This window comes from Microchirus variegatus (assembly GCF_963457635.1).
Source record: "Microchirus variegatus genome assembly, chromosome: 17".
NCBI classification, from domain to species: Eukaryota; Metazoa; Chordata; class Actinopteri; order Pleuronectiformes; family Soleidae; genus Microchirus; species Microchirus variegatus.
The window spans coordinates 3,615,681-3,630,501 of NC_139818.1; the positions used below are offsets into that span (position 1 = coordinate 3,615,681).

At 39.9% G+C, this 14,821-nt stretch overlaps 1 protein-coding gene across 1 annotated transcript; it reads right to left on the minus strand.

Moving 5' to 3' along the window:
- Window positions 1-36: 36 nt before the first annotated feature.
- Window positions 37-13,502, minus strand: adprh (ADP-ribosylarginine hydrolase). The gene is made up of 8 exons (XM_083904359.1): window positions 13,365-13,502; window positions 7,934-8,048; window positions 7,249-7,357; window positions 6,766-6,864; window positions 6,573-6,678; window positions 5,703-5,969; window positions 2,334-2,548; window positions 37-600 (listed from the first exon to the last, which is right to left on the minus strand). The coding sequence occupies exons 1-8, from the start codon at window positions 13,370-13,372 to the stop codon at window positions 452-454; spliced, it is 1,068 nt and encodes a 355-aa protein (XP_083760485.1). The 5' UTR covers window positions 13,373-13,502; the 3' UTR covers window positions 37-451.
- Between the last annotated feature and the right edge of the window lie 1,319 nt (window positions 13,503-14,821).

The window sequence follows — 14,821 nt, forward strand, 5'->3', positions numbered from 1 at the left end:
GTTTTCAACTCAACTACAAAGCTCTGTTGGTTTAATTTATTACATCATGTTAGTCACATTTATTTTTTGTTTGTTTTACATCAGACAATAACAACAGCAAATGTTATTTCATGCTGACAGAACAAATTAATGAATACCCAGGAGACATTTTGTCTGTTAATATTCTCATTAACTTGGATTTGTTCTACTCAGTGGTAAAGCTGGTGTGTTGATTTAAAATGGTCACCAGGTGGACCCCTCTACATACACTGACATAGTGCTAGGGCAGATGTTAGTGTGACACTATTTCCCCCCACAGGCGTGTTTTAAGTATGATGTCACTTTGTGGCTCAGTGACAACACTAACAGCACTAATCACAGAGCCATCTCTGTGTCGGTGCGTCACAAATTATCACCCGCTTTCCCTCTTACAGCAACAATCAGGACACTTGTTCCAGCGCTGAGGGCGACCTCAGTGTGACAGGGCGTAGAGCTGCTCGGCACTGTGCTCCAGTCGCTCCCTGTACTCCAGGTTGGCATAGTTACATTCGGGAACCCCCTGTGTACCATAGAGAAGACCCCAGCAGCAGCAGGCTATCACTGCTGTGCTGTCACTGTCTCCTAAACGAGAAGATGAGATGAACAGCATGACAATAAAACCTGTCAAAATGATGAATTTGTCATATCGTCATTTTCATTCATTAAATTTGACCTTTTTAGATTTTAAATTGTTATATATTACTTTATATTATCAATGAATCAAACGGCAGTGTGGATGTGTGAATCAATAGCTTACTCTCAATATTTACAACAACGTTTATTTGTCTTTGAAATAAACAAAATATATGCTGCATACAAAGGGCCCCATAAAGGCTTGCAGTGGTAGCTCAGCTTTAAATATCTGCTTCAACTAGGCCAACACATTTTCTCTAAGGTGGATGAGAAGCATGTACATCACTGATCCAGGCGATGGTAGCAGTAGCACAAGTCGTCTTTCAACTCGAAGGTTGTGGGCTTGAATCCCAGCTCCACTAATGTACATGCCAATGTGGGCAAGACATTTAACCCCGCTTTGTTCCTGATGTGTGCCGACAATGTCAATAGTGTCAATACGTATGAAAGAGAAATGCACTGAACATAGATAAGCTGTATGAATGAGCGAGTGAGTGAATGGAATGTAAAGCAGCTTTGAGTGGTCATCAAGACTAGAAAAGTGCTATATAAATAAAAACCATTTACCATAACTGTTGGACACATAATATCTTCTATGGTGTTTGTAATTTAACGGGACACTGGTCTGACAAACGACACACTTGTATTTATCAGCCAGTGCCTGCAGACAGGTTTCAACAATCTAAACTTCTCTCTTAAATCATTGTCATTATCCTGTCATACAGCACGGTTTAACAGTTTTCATATTAAAGGCTGTTGGCTCGGGAGCCATTTCATTTTTGCAGCCACAACAGGACAGTCTGTCCTCAAGACAGTGACAGATGACGATCAATTAGAGCTGAGACCATCGGTCCATCTGGCTTCTCTGAGGAAAGGTGTCCTGACTCTTAATGATTCAAAACATGAGCAGAAGAGGTGGTGAATTATTTAGTGAGAGCAGAAGAGCGGTCGTTAAAACAGGAACAAGGCTGAGAAAGAGGACGTTTAGGTATGAAGAAGAGCTCCAACAATTTAGATCAATTAGTAACTGAATACTAAATGAATTGCCAATTATTTTGACAATAAATTGGCTATTTTAGTATTTATTATTATTATTATTTATATTTTAAGTGAGTTTTTTTTTTTCCAAAATCGAATTTAGACACCTAACAAAAGGCTAACCTATTAAAATCTAAACATGCTCAAATCTGAACTGACTGATGGAGTCAGAAGTGTCTCAACAACTCTCTTTGTGCTGTGATGTAAAAATGCTAATTTTCTCTATGGACTTTGGTGTAGAGCATGTTAGGAGTCATACTCTAGAACCCTGTTATTAATGTTTATATTCTAATTTTTAATTAACCTCATGTGGGCCAGTCGGTATTATTTACAAAGTGACACTAACCTCAGTTTCCTCTCTAACACCAAGATAAAGTCACAAATATATTCTAAAGATCTCGTAGACCTAAGCGGTTGTAGAGGTCAGTCCCATGTGTTCCTTGTGTGCCTGTGTTAATTGTTTAGCCTGGGTTTGACAAAAAATCTGAATCTGATGTTTCTTTGCTCCATTATGACAGTAAACTAAATAAACAAAACAAAACACATTTGACCAAATAACTTGATTAATCAACGAGTGATTCACTAATACAGAAGACATGCCAGCAAATATACCACAGAGACATTTACACGGTTGAATCTCTGACCTCCATGAAAACCCGCTCTGCTCATCAGCTCCTCCCAGTCTGCTCCTGCTCCCAACAGGGCATCCAGGGCAATCATGGGAGCATCATGGCCGCTGCGTCCCGCCCAGCCCGACAGACTGAAGCTCTTGTAGGCTTCATCTCTCTCAGCTGGGCCATAGGAGGAGGGCCAGGTCACAGGGCCCAACCCATGGGAGATGCCCCTCATATCCAGGTACCTGTGGGTGGAGGACATTCACACACTAACCTCCAGTGATTCTCGACAAGTGACAGAATTGATTGAGTCATTGCAAGAGAACATGTCCCTCAGTGCAGCAATATTATGGACATGAGCCACGTTCACTTTATGCTGTGGTCATACTGAACATGAATTTTCACATCACGCTGTCATTCTTGTCACAAGATGATTTTTTATGTCTTCAATCTGTCACAAGAGTGGTGAGAGTACAACTTCCTCACTGACTTTATTTCAATCTCATCGTCTGGTTTGTCTCTCTATGTATGCATGAATGATCATGGTGGTGTCTTTGGGTGTCTGGAAAAGCGCTCTTGAAATGTAATGGATAATATAATACTTTTGTTACAATAATACAATCCCAAGGAGCAGCTCGGGAGCTCCATGATTTCTGATAAAGGCCAAAGTAAAAAAAAGCACCAAAACAGACAGACTCCTCTGTTTGTTCAAGGTCACTACTGATAAGGATGTCTGCAGGTACAGGGGTAATTATAAAGAAGGTTTGAACATGAAAAGTGAAAGTAACATGGGCTGAAGTGTGCATAAAAAGTGCTTCATGAAATAGAGACTGTGTGAACTGTAAGTAGAACTCTGAAGTGTGACGGGTGCATATGATCTAGCAACTTAGTAGAGTTGGTACGAGTGGAGAATTGTCATGACTACGGTGGCCCTGAGGTGCAAAACACAAACGCAAATCACAAAATACAACACAAATCACAAACGCAAATCAAAAAACACAAACGCAAATCAAAAAGCACAAATGTAACTCAAAGATGGCAACACAAACACAAAAGCAGAAAACACGAAAACATTAACTCACAACGCAAACACAAAAGCAGAAAACACGAAAAACATTAACGCACAACGCAAACACAAATCACACAACGCAAACACAAATCACACAACACAAACACAAAAGCAGAAAACACGAAAACATTAACTCACAACGCAAACATGAAAGCAGAAAACACAAAAACATTAACTCACAACGCAAACATGAAAGCAGAAAACACAAAAACATTAACTCACAATGTAAACACAAAAGCAGAAAACACGAAAAACATTAACTCACAACGCAAACACAAAAGCAGAAAACACGAAAAACATTAACTCACAACGCAAACACAAATGCAGAAAACACAAAAAGATTAACTCACAACGCAAACACAAAAGCAGAAAACACACGAAAACATTAACTCACTGCTTGGGGCGGGATTCATACTGGGGCTATCTGTAGTGTGCACTTCTACATGGAACGGCAGCTCTACCAAGTGAGCTAAAGTGAGTTAATGTTTTCTGCATTTGTGTTTGCGTTTTGAGTTAATGTTTTTGTGTTTTTGATATGTGTTTGTGTTTTTGATTTGCGTTGTATTTTGTGATTTGCGTTTGTGTTTTGCACCTCAGGGCCACCGTACAAGACAACCCCATTATAACCAAGACCTTTAATGTTTTCATATCAAATGTGTATCAGTTACGAACGAAGGGTAACATTTATAACCATGCCTCAGATGAAAGAGGCAGTAAGGAAAAGACCAGCGAGTACAAACTAAAGGCCACATTATACTTCTCCGACTGCGTAATGCGTTATCCGTCGGCGTCACCACGTAGACCACTCGAGCCTTTATACTTCTGCGTCGTGGTGAAGGATAAGCACTGCAATTTCCCGCCCGATCAGTAGGGGTCGTTGCGCAAGGTTGTTGTGCTTTTGGCTACAGTGAGCAATGGCGTCCGAGGGAGAAAGACTGTTGTTGTTGAAACAGTGGCCGTTTGTCACTTTTCTGTGTCCCGGAACGCAGTTTTAAGATAATTTGAGGCGAGAAATTGGCCATTTAGAGTCTAAACATGTGCTGTGTGTGTTAAGATATGACGTATTTATAGTTCGGCATCGACGAAGTCGGCGGTGTTCAGCTCCGCCCTCTGTGGACGCTCGGTGCTCACTGTGAGCCGGCACAGAGCAGCTTCGCTCGGCCTTTCCTGAGGACCAATCACAGCTCTTGCCGTCTCCGTTGTCCCTTGACGGAGTGACGGACACTTAAAAAATATTCCGTGCACCCGGAGACGACGCAGAGGCTCTTCGACAGGTTCTGCGTCGACGCAGAGGACTCTGCGTAGCCTACGCAGAGCACTTTACGCAGGAGTATAAATTGGGCTTAATCCAGGTGAAATGCATGGCCACACGCAGTGAGAACGCGTTAAGAGCAAACGATAGCCTCGTGCTTGTATGCGCATAATGAGCAGGCAACGTGTGATCACTTTTACGTGGATTTTTGCAAGTGCGCATGATGACCTCATGCATCTGGAAAAAAACAAAGATACCTGAGAAAAAGACGACTACTATCTATTCACCAATGAAGGGGTTAAGGCGGGGTTATTAAAGTTTTAACAACCAATCGGACAATTAAAATATATACTCTTAAGCTAATGGTGGAAAGGCTAATGATGGACATGGTAAAATAAGGGGTCAGTTTACCCCTGACCCAGAGAATAAAAGGAAGCGCGCAATGAGCGTAGCTTCAGTATGTACTTGGTACTGCTCACTTGGTGTTTTATTTGTGGATCCTCAAATAAATACCTTTTTTGACCTGAAGGCAACAGACTCAACACTTTGCCATTTTTCAAGGGTGCCTACTTGATTTTTCTTCAAGCTGATTTGAAAAAGGTCTTCCGTTGTTTATTTTGATTTATTTCATTTATATCAGGTTCATTTCAGGTTGAAGTTATTTACATTTGACTGCTGTTTTATACTTTTTCTACTAAACTAAACATTATTTTCAATCGATAAATCTGTCGATTATTTTCTACTTGTTTTGTCCACACACCAACTGTTTTCAGTTTGAAGGATTTCTTTGTAAAATGGAACAATTAAACCGGAAAATATTCCTATTTAGGAAACTGAAATATCATCTCTAAAACCAAATACTCAATGATCAAAATGACATGAATCCGCTGAAAACTGAAAAATGGACAGGACATATATAAATATATACACATATAAATGTCACATTCAAACTGATCAGTGACATTTAAGCTCACATTTCCTGCCCTCATCTATTAACCTTGGGACTGAAATAGGCTGATACAAACTGCTGATGCTGGAAACCTGGATTTGAAAGTAACAAGACAGATTCCAACTATACCACTGCCACTTGTCACAGAAGTACGCCCAGTCTCTCTCTGTCTCCTCCACAGCGAAGCCTCTGCCCTGGACAAAGACCTTAGCGATGGGACAGGCCTCGTTGAGCAGACCCAGACCCCAAGTCGTGATTGGCCTGCGCTGGACAGCATAGGCGGTGAAAAGGGCCGACGCTACAGCTCCCAGGAAACCAGTGGGGTGAGGATGGGTCATCCTTCCTGTCTCGACGGCAACCGCTACCAGAGACAATAGCTGGTCAGGCTTTGGATACCTGGTGGGGACAAATGATTAAAAGCTACATATATACATATACCTGCTAGGTAACCTCTAGCATTTCACTACTTACCTTTGTACCATTTCAAGCTATTCATTGGACTTGAATGGCTTGAATTTCAATAAAAAATTAAAAAAATGTGGGTGTTTTGACCGGTAGTGTACATATATTATTATATTAATAATTACATTACATATTACATTATATGTTATTAATATAAACTGTGCCGTGCTGTGGCGAGGCTTCATCATGTGTTCCATTTGTAGTCAGAACTCATTCCGAGATCCTGTGGCTTTCCTGGGTAAGGAACTCAGAGTTAGGATTCCAAGATGGCTCCCACTGTACAAACTACTTCTGATTCTTTTACCATTAATAGCGCTTCAGTCAAAATCAGTAGCAGTGATGTTAAATATGTTGCTGCACTGTTTCTTTGTGCAAAATACCATGTAGAGTGTTGTTATCGACTGGTATTGCTAACAACGGCTAGCCCGAGATACATTTGCGTTTCAGACTTCTCAGCTGGAAGTCACTATCCTTTAAAGAATAACCTTTAAAAGGGTAAACAATGAAGTGGCTCACTAGAGGTAAATATGCAGTTACCTCAGGCCGATGCACATGGACCTCATGGCTGCTCCACACCCCGTCCCCTCTGGGTTATAGGGAACTCTGAATCCACCTTCCACACCTGGCCTCAACTGAGATACTCCTGGAGAAGTAAAGAAGTCAGACTTCTGGCATCACTGCTCAAGAATGGAGGGACTGAGAAAATAGTGCTTTCTCTTTTTCCTCTCACCCAAAATACTCGAAGGCCCTGGTTTCCTCCCGTCCATGTCTTTCATCCCCTCCACGTATCGAGCAGCCACATCATGGAGCAACTCCTCCCCTGTCTTCCCTGCGAGAGCACAGTTACTTTACTCAAACTGTGTGTTCTGTCAGGGATAACATTTTTTTTTGTTTTGTTTAATCTGTTAACAAAAAGTCTGGTTGTTTGCCTTTTTAAGAAAAGGTCAAGTTGGATTCCTACTTATGCAGAGCTGTAATAGAAAAGCAAATCAAGATAATAATCCTTACAGTTTCAAGAGGGTTCTTGCACATTCATGCTCGAACCCTGACAAGATTGAAAAAGAACCTTCAGTTTGGGCTCTTAAGTAGGAAGGTTTGGCTGTTTCATCAGATCAATGCCACCTATCGCATAAATCCAATCACAGCTGCCTTATTTAATACACAACAATGTAAGCAGAGACAGGAAGTACAGAGCGAGGGTAGATGATCTCACCAGTTGCCAGTCCTTCAGCTGTTGCCAGGTGCAGAACTGTGTCGTCACTCACCGGCCAGTCAGGAATCTCTACCTTGATGTTCTTCAAACCACCGAGCTCCTGCAGCTCCTGCAGAGACAGACACTTGGTCAAATGCTTATTATTTGCTATGTTCGATTTAGAGACTAACTAACAAAACCCACGCACACATGGGGAGACCATGCCAACTCCACACAGAAACGGCCCTCAGTTGGACTGGGTCATGAACCTGGGTCTTTTTGCTGTAAGGCAACTGTGCTAGCCACTACACCACTATGTGTATTTTCAATGAAGCAATAAAAAAAATGCCACATAAATTCCAACCTGTCCTCCAACTGAAACCTAACTATTGCGTAGTTCTGGCCAACTCCTGGATAAGACCCATAGGTATTGGCACACCGGTATTTTTCAAATCAAGCACAAGTGTTAGTTAAAATTAGCTCGTCAGTTTCAAATAAAAGTCTAATGTGGGAGTCAAACCCCTGTCGATCACACCAAATTTCAGTGCTTTAACCACGAAGGAAACTGGTGGTTGAAAGGGTTACTTTCTGGATTTTTGCCCACACTCAGCCCGACCTGACAGGTCCCAACAGACACACACTAGACTTTAAATCCTCAATTATATATCAAGTTCAGATAAACTTCATCCCCTGCTGCTGCACTGACCTGGTGAATAACTGGTCCAGACTCATTATACTCCCACAGCTGGTTCCTGTAACCAAGAGCATCACCAACACCACTCAACAACATGGCTGCTTTATAATGCTGCAGTGAAGCACACCTGTGGGGACAAAATAAACAAAACACTATTAACAAAGCAAACTCTATGACTGTAGAGAAACCATCAAAATACAATATTACTGGTACACTACAGTTCAAAAGTTTAGGGTCACCGACACTATTTTTGTTGTGTTTTCCATTAAAACACACACTTTTATTCATCAAAAGAGTTGCAATTGCATTATGTACTGCATTTAAGTTCCAGTACATAATGTTTGTTACTTTGTGTTGTAGATGTTGTCTTTTGTGTATTTTAGTGTGTTGGAATGGTTACTATTACACAACAATAGATGTGTTTGATTATTATTTTTTAGAATAATTACAGATTTGGCAATAAGGAGTTCTATTGACATCCCTTGCATTTCTGAAGTCAGCACTGCACACAGTGGTGCCTCTGGTAAGTCATCTATCAAGTGTGAAGCCTGTTGAGCATACTGTTGTTGCACGGTTGTGCTGTTAACAGTGTGTCAAGCAAAACCAGAACTGACAGAGTGAGCGTTTATGCATCAGCAGCAGAGCATGGACAGGAGAAGGGACACACAAAAAGTGTTTAACCCATCGAACTGCTGAACAACCAGGTTATTAAAATAGTAGAATTCACTTGTAGCAACTCATAATGTAATAATGGCTCATAATGTGATACATTGCATGTAATAAAATTCATAATGTAATAATCAGCTCATAATGTAATAAAATCCTGAGCGCATAACGTAAACACGTCAACACTTTCCTTCTATACAGACCTTTGAGTTAAAATGTTGCTGTTGTTGGTCTTTAATGCCAATTTAATAAACGCTTTTAAACACTTTCCTACTACTTACATTAAATACATGATACAAGCTGCATAACATTGTTCATTCAACATTCACTTTAATTTGGAACTTGTTGAAACTATACTGAAAGAACAGACATCTTTTGTTTAATGTTTAAATATTGAGAATATCAAAGTATGTTTATGTTTTGTCATGTGGCGCCACCTACCACCGTCTACCAATCATTGCAGTCAGTAGAGTCTCAGCTGCCGAGCAAACACGGGTTTGAGCTACAATGGCGGAGAATACGAAACCTAAAAGACCTTTGTATGAATGTCAAAAACGCTAAGATAAAGTTTGCAGCAAAGCGAGGGTTCTGTTTGTGTCATCTTAAAGGTCCCATATTATACCCTATTAACCCAAGTTAAACTAGGTCCTGGTGCCCTAATGAACATGTCTGTGTCATGCTTTAGTCAAAATATCATAAGGATGAAGCACAATAGCAGTTCAATGACTCTGCCAAAACAGCCTTTTTCAGAACGCTCAGTTTTGTGCCTGATCATTTAAATGTGAATGGGACCCAGGTAAACACACATCCACTGCTTCCAGGGGAGTGTCGCCACTTATCACCTATTATCATGCACCGTCGTCACAACCCCCGCTCCATATACCCCATAGTAATGTCTGTTTACCTGTTGTTACTGAGTTTCACCGTAATGCATAGAGTTACCACGATTTTGGCTTCTCGCGATCATAAAAAAATCGAAGAAAAACGATTAATTCGCTGCGCGGCGTGTATGTTAATTCCCATGCTAGAAAAAGACCCTGAACGCACCAGTGTTACTGCGGCTGAAAGTGACGTGTGTGGATCAATAATATGAGGAGAGAACGTGGAAACACGGCAGAAAAGGCAGCCTTTGGTTGAGAAGAAATGTAGGACAACATCTACATCTTTCTGCAGTGCTTTCAAACGCGTGCTCCTCATATCACCGATCCACACATGTCACTCGCTAACTGCAGGTACGTAACTGGTGCGTTCAAGGTGTCCCTCCAGCATAGGAATGTACATACACGATCAACAACAAAGGGCTTGTGAACATTTTTTTCATAAATAAAATATATCCACTGGACACACAAGTCCTCTGAGGCTAGAAGTTTGTGTAAAACACTGTGCTTAGCTGTGCAGCCGCTCTTCCTCCCTCTCCTGAACTCTCTTATTTCACAGGGACAAGGAGGAGCTACGATGGAGCTGTGAAGTACTCTGCCTGGCGGGGTGCCAACATTCACGGTAAAATGTTCGCTATGTCATCATTTGGTCGGGAGGTGTAAACATCGCATGTTTTATCGCCTATACTTACACAAAGTGGAACCACTAAAACATGACTGAGTCTTGTTTTTTCACATTTTGAGGACTGGTATGGCCCACTGAGTCCCAAATATAAGTACTAAAAGATTAAAAAGTTGATTTTGCACAATAGGGGACCTTTAACAGCCAGGGAGAGCAACACACTGTCTCCGTCCTTCCAGAACGAACTGTGTCTGCACCCAGCCTACTGCAAGAGAACATAGCCAGGTTACAAACGTGCTTATGTCGCCGACTGATTACCTGATTCTGATCACAGGCTGAGCCTCTCCTCCAGCAGCCGCTGCCTTCACCACACCCCACTGTCACAATGGATTTACAAAACCAACAGTCAACAGCTAACGTTACCATAAATTGTAATACATCTTGATCTTTACTGAGAGAACAGAAATGTGTGTCTTAGAGCCACTCATTTATGATAAAACGCTCGCCATAGTCGTTCCTCGTTGCTGACGGAGGATACGCCAAACGCTCTGGCGACCTCGAGTCTGGAGGGGGAGGCGGATACAACTCGCCGCAGTATTTTGAATTTGAGTGTAGTAACCGTTTTTTGGCCACATTCTTACATATGACACCTTTAAAGCTGGTCTTATACACTACACTAGCAGCTCACTACTCTGACTTGAATGGCATGAATTTCAATAAAAAATTTGAAAAATTGGAGTGTTCTAAAACTTTTGAGCGGTATCGTATAACAAGCTGTGTCTAACTCATGCAACATGTGTATGTAATGTAAAAATAGAATGTCATGACATTTGCTCAGATTCTTGATGCATTTGTTTATGGAGTGATTTGTTTTGCTCAAACCCAGTAGTCCAGAGACTACAATCTCAGATTGAGTATTTCAACTCACGAGAGTCATGGAGCATGGCAGAGTGGTGGTCAATATGCGTGACCAGTACACAGACACTCCTTATGGTCCTAAGGGCACACCAAAATATGGACTTTTGTCACTTGTCAATATGCCACAGATGTCACAAATCATGAGGGAGCGTGCCATTGGCATGCTGAGTGCTGGGTTGAGCGTTACAGCTGTGGCAACACAACTGAATGACGGCGTATTCACCAGACATGTCAACTATCGAACACCTTTGGGATGTTCTGGATAGGCGTGTCCGCCAGCGGGTTCCAGTTCCAGTTCCCCAGAACGGCCACCAACTTCAAGTGGCTCTGCAGCAGGAGGAATGGGACAACATCCCCCAGGTCACGATCAACAACCTGGTGATGTCCATGTGTCGCCGGTGTACCACTCTGCATGAGGCTAATGGTGGACACACACGTTATTGAAGTTTGTGAACTTGGATCATCGACCCCCATTGTGTTCTTCCTGCCATTACTCCAGGACTTTTGTTTTGAAATTGATCCTAATGCTCGCAAATTAAAGCCACTTTATTGATAAAGTTGTACTGTTATTTTTGGATACTTACTCTGTTTTGTCACATAACAATAACTACTAGTTTTTCTTTGTGCGTTTATATTATTTGTTGAGTGTATTTAAATGAACTAGGACAAACACAGGATTTACCGGTAACATTGATTAAGGTTCCACTCCAGTTTAAGAGAGAAAAATACTTCACACCTGTAGAGGATTTTTTTCCTTTTCTTTCTTTTTTTAAACAACAAAAAAACTGCATACATATTTTCTGGATGTGTTCCAGTAAAGTGAAATAGAAATAATTATCCTCTTTTGTTGTTATTGGATTGCTAAAACAACAAATCAAATGGTGGCTTCTGCACAGTACTGTAATTAGTAGGAAAACGTTTAAAAGCGTTTATTAAATTGGCATTAAAGACCAACAATAAAAAAAGAGGGTCTAAGGTCTGTATAGAAGGAAAGAGTGTTGACTTACATATTTGAAAATAACAATCTTAAATGTGTTTTTAATGTAGAAGTTATTGTTTCCTGCATTTATTGTAGCAATAGAAATGCTCTTAAAGGGATGGTTCGGAATTTTGAGCATAAGACCTATTTTCCAACTCAGCCGGTGTGATGGAGACGTCTGGAGACGTTTTCAAGAAATTTCATTCAGTTCTTCTAGTTCCCGAGTTCGCTGGTGCTATGGCTAGCGCAAGTCAATGGTTCAAGTTAGCATGGCATTAAAAACACTCATACCGACTCCACAGTGCACCCGCGGCAAATCGATCGTAATGGCAGACTATTGATGTACATATCTGTGTTGATAGAATAATATTTGAATCAAAACTAACGTCGCATCGCATTCATTTTTGAGGGACTACTTTCTCAGCACTTTCTCAGTATGACGCGCTGCTGCTGCTGAGACATAAATCCTTCAAATTGCAAGGTTGGTTTTATTTCAAACATTCTATCAACACAGATTTGCAGAAATTGTCTGATTCTACTTAAATACAGACAGACACAGAGGTGAAAGCAGGTATTGCAGGGATATCAAAGGTAAAATGGTTATAATGCGTCACTTTTGTCACAGTATAAGCCATTGTTACATTATGACCTGTTATTGCATTATGAGTTGCTATATTGGGCTCATAATGTAATACATTGGTACATTATTACATTGCGAGCAAAGATGTTATTATGTTATGCGCTCATGATTTTATTACATTATGAGCCATTATTACATTATGAGTTGCTACAGCACATCTTTGTGTTTTCAGTCTGTTTGCAGTCGTCTCACTTTACTTGTGCAATGTCGCAGTTGCCTCCACGTGTCTTGACATCAAATAAATCACTTCCTGTATGCAGCGCAGGAATATCACCGGGCGACATGAGAGTTAAACACTGCTATACTGAAAAACTGATTTTATTTGACATGGATTTGAATATAACAGACAATGTTTGCATTTAAACGTTAAATACTAGTTATATGGGTTGCATTTGAAATCAATGTTTTGAATTTCATATTAAACTGAATTACCATGGTTACCAGATAATATTATGGGATTGGTGTGAATCAATTCAATTCATTAACAATGTACAAATAATTTAAAAAATAATAATAATAAATTAAACCTTTAGAAAGTCTAGTGCAGTCAGAAAGGTTACAAACACATTACACATAACATACACTGTAGTCTAGTCTATTCTGATATTCTGACACTGTAGTATAATCATTTTATAGATTACTTTGCAGATTTTAAAGGTAAACACACTCAGTCTGATTAGATTTGACAATAACCGCAGTGAAAACGCTGCAGTTGCCGCAGGAAATGTTAGCACACTCACCGCTCCATCGCAGCGCGTCTTTTCGGCAGTTCAGGCTTCAGGAGGCGGCCACACAGAACACCTGGCACCGGGGCTCAGACAGAGGCCTACAGGCAGCAGCGGTCACTCACCACCGTGGTCATTCACGGCTCGACTGGCTCACAGTGTGACGACATAGGAGCTAAAAACAGCCGTAGGAAGCAGAGCAGAGCCGTTTGTGACACACGGTAACGTAGCGCAATCATTCACAAGCTCCGCAACAACCACGCTGGAAACTAGGGTGACCGAATTAATAACGTTCATTGATTAATTTACTGTTGCAGAAATATAACTATAATGTTCATTTCCTGTTGCACTAAATTGTCGTTGTCTGATGCATTTATTAGAAAAATGACCTAATTATTCAACATTATTTGATTTAAACTTAACTTCCTGCTGCATAAATATAACTTTAATGTCCACTTCCTGTTTGTTAAAGCCCTAAATTGTCGTTGTCTGATGCATTTATTACAAAAATTACCTAATTATTCAACATTATTTGATTTAAACTTAACTTCCTGCTGCATAAATATAACTTTAATGTCCACTTCCTGTTTGTTAAAGCACTAAATTGTCGTTGTCTAATGCATTTATTACTAAAATTACCTAATTATTCAACGTTATTTGATTTAAACTTAACTTCCTGCTGCATAAATATAACTTTAATGTCCACTTCCTGTTTGTTAAAGCACTAAATTGTCGTTGTCTGATGCATTTATTACTAAAATTACCTAATTATTCAACATTATTTGATTTAAACTTAACTTCCTGCTGCATAAATATAGCTTTAATGTCCACTTCCTGTTTGTTAAAGCACTAAATTGTCGTTGTCTGATGCATTTATTACTAAAATTACCTAATTATTCAACAGTATTTGGTTTAAACTTAACTTCCTGCTGCATAAATATAACTTTAATGTCCACTTCCTGTTTGTTAAAGCACTAAATTGTCGTTGTCTGATGCATTTATTACAAAAATTACCTAATTATTCAACATTATTTGATTTAAACTTAACTTCCTGCTGCATAAATATAACTTTAATGTCCACTTCCTGTTTGTTAAAGCACTAAATTGTCGTTGTCTGATGCATTTATTACTAAAATTACCTAATTATTCAACGTTATTTGATTTAAACTTAACTTCCTGCTGCATAAATATAACTTTAATGTCCACTTCCTGTTTGTTAAAGCACTAAATTGTCGTTGTCTGATGCATTTATTACTAAAATTACCTAATTATTCAACATTATTTGATTTAAACTTAACTTCCTGCTGCATAAATATAACTTTAATGTCCACTTCCTGTTTGTTAAAGCACTAAATTGTCGTTGTCTGATGCATTTATTACTAAAATTACCTAATTATTCAACAGTATTTGGTTTAAACTTAACTTCCTGCTGCATAAATATAACTTTACTGTCCACTTCCTGTTTGTTAAAG

What these genes read in the sequence shown, in the direction of transcription:
- adprh (XM_083904359.1), bottom strand. An exon ending in CTGGACCAGTTATTCACCAG is followed by an intron (nt 7,358 to 7,933) that starts GTCAGTGCAGCA and finishes CTGTCTCTGCAG; the next exon opens with GAGCTGCAGGAGCTCGGTGG. An exon ending in CAGAGCGGGTTTTCATGGAG is followed by an intron (nt 601 to 2,333) that starts GTCAGAGATTCA and finishes CTTCTCGTTTAG; the next exon opens with GAGACAGTGACAGCACAGCA.